At 51.6% G+C, this 1,727-nt stretch overlaps 1 protein-coding gene across 1 annotated transcript in view; it reads left to right on the forward strand.

The window, feature by feature from the left end:
- Window positions 1–4: 4 nt before the first annotated feature.
- Window positions 5–1,727, forward strand: part of DNAJC18 (DnaJ heat shock protein family (Hsp40) member C18) — a gene marked incomplete at its 5' end in the record, with an annotated part of 12,089 nt that continues 10,366 nt past the window's right edge. The window contains 2 exons of the mRNA XM_017738150.1: window positions 5–197; window positions 1,549–1,727. Coding sequence (XP_017593639.1) covers window positions 5–197; window positions 1,549–1,727 — 372 coding nt within the window. The remainder of the gene's footprint in view (window positions 198–1,548) is intronic.

Here is a 1,727-nt window from a genome sequence, read left to right on the forward strand (position 1 = left end):
GGCGGGGAGCGGGGCCGGGGAGCCCCGGGATAACCCCGTGTGCGCCCTCAGGATCAAGCGGTGCCGGGATTACTACGAGATCCTGGGGGTGAGCCGGGACGCCGGCGAGGAGGAGCTGAAGCGGGCGTACCGCAGGCTGGCCCTCAAGTTCCACCCCGACAAGAACCGCGCACCCGGAGCCACCGAGGCCTTCAAAGGTGAGCGGGCCCGGGGGCACCGTGAGGGGCCGCACCCGGAGCGCCGGTGCAGAGGCGCCCGCCGGCCCACGGAGCCGGGAGGGGCTGCACACACAGCAGCGTCCTCACAGAACCCCGCTGCGGCTCGGCAGGGCTTGCATTTCCGTCTGCAAAATACACGTCTCCCTTAGAAACGATGGGAAATGTATCCCAGGTCGCAGTCCCAGATGCTTTTGAGGAACTTGACAAGGGCCTGGAGGGACAGGACAAGGGGGAATGGCTTCTACGCTGCCAGAGGGCAGGGTTTGATGGGGTATTAGGAAGAAATTCTCCCCTGTGAGGGTGCTGAGGCCCTGGCACAGGGTGCCCAGAGAAGCTGGGGCTGCCCCTGGATCCCTGGCAGTGCCCAAGGCCAGGCTGGACATTGGGGCTTGGAGCAGCCTGGGATGGTGGGAGTTGTCTCTGCCATGGCAGGGGTGGGATGGGATGATCTGTAGGGTTCCTTCCAATCCAAACCATTCTGGGATTCCATGATACTGCAGAAGGTTCAGAACTTGGAACTGACACTGCCCATGCCAGAGTGTGGGATGTTTGTCATCAATAACTGCTCCTTGTGATGAATAAATTTTTATTTATATGTATGGGAATATGAAATTTAATCCAATAGGCTGTGTCCAGAGTTCTCAGTTATGTTGCAGCGTAAACTCATGCATATTTTCCCTTTCCATGCAGCGCAGCACAAGGAAAACAAGTGATCATTCACAGTCTGTTAAAACAAGGAGCTTCTGAAGGGATGTTCTTTCTTTCTTTGTGTTTGGGTTGTATTTCTCTATGAACTTGTTCTGTCAGAGGCCAAAGAAGAAGATGAGCCAAACAAACACTTCTGAGTGGTTGGATGTGAGGTGTGAAATAGGTGTGCCACACAGCTTCAGGAGCATCTCTGCCAGCAGGAAAAGCTTGGGATAGCCCTCTGCATTTTAATTTGTCCCTGCAGTTATTAACTTTGTGTTAATTGTATGTGGTATATGGAGGTGCACTCGGACCAAACTTGCATTTGGTTTGAGCTGATAAAATGCTCCATTCTCACCCAGTTTCTTGGCTGAAGTGAACTCTCACATCAGTTTTACAAATATTTCAAGTCTCTCCATATACTTGGACACTTTTTTCTTTCTCCTGGCATCAGTGACAGCAGGAAGTGGTTTCCATCACAGGTAGTGCCAGAGCTGTTACACATCTTGCTGTTACAAAAGTAACTTAGTCTTTGGTCAAGCACAAATTTCCTAGGCTTGTTTGGGGATTTTTTGCTACTCCACTTATAAAAGTGGGACATGTGACACTGGAAATGTAACACTGGTTTTAATTCCCTCTCCAGCAATAGGCAATGCTTTTGCAGTTCTGAGCAACCCTGAGAAACGACTCCGCTACGATGAGCTCGGGAGTGACCACGAGCACGTCAGCACTGGCCAGGCCAGGCACTACAATTACTACACAGAATTCGAAGCAGACATCACACCAGAAGAAATATTCAATGTGTTTTTTGGTGGGCATTTC

This window comes from Corvus brachyrhynchos, unplaced genomic scaffold, assembly GCF_000691975.1.
Source record: "Corvus brachyrhynchos isolate BGI_N302 unplaced genomic scaffold, ASM69197v1 scaffold616, whole genome shotgun sequence".
In the NCBI taxonomy this organism is placed as follows: domain Eukaryota; kingdom Metazoa; phylum Chordata; class Aves; order Passeriformes; family Corvidae; genus Corvus; species Corvus brachyrhynchos.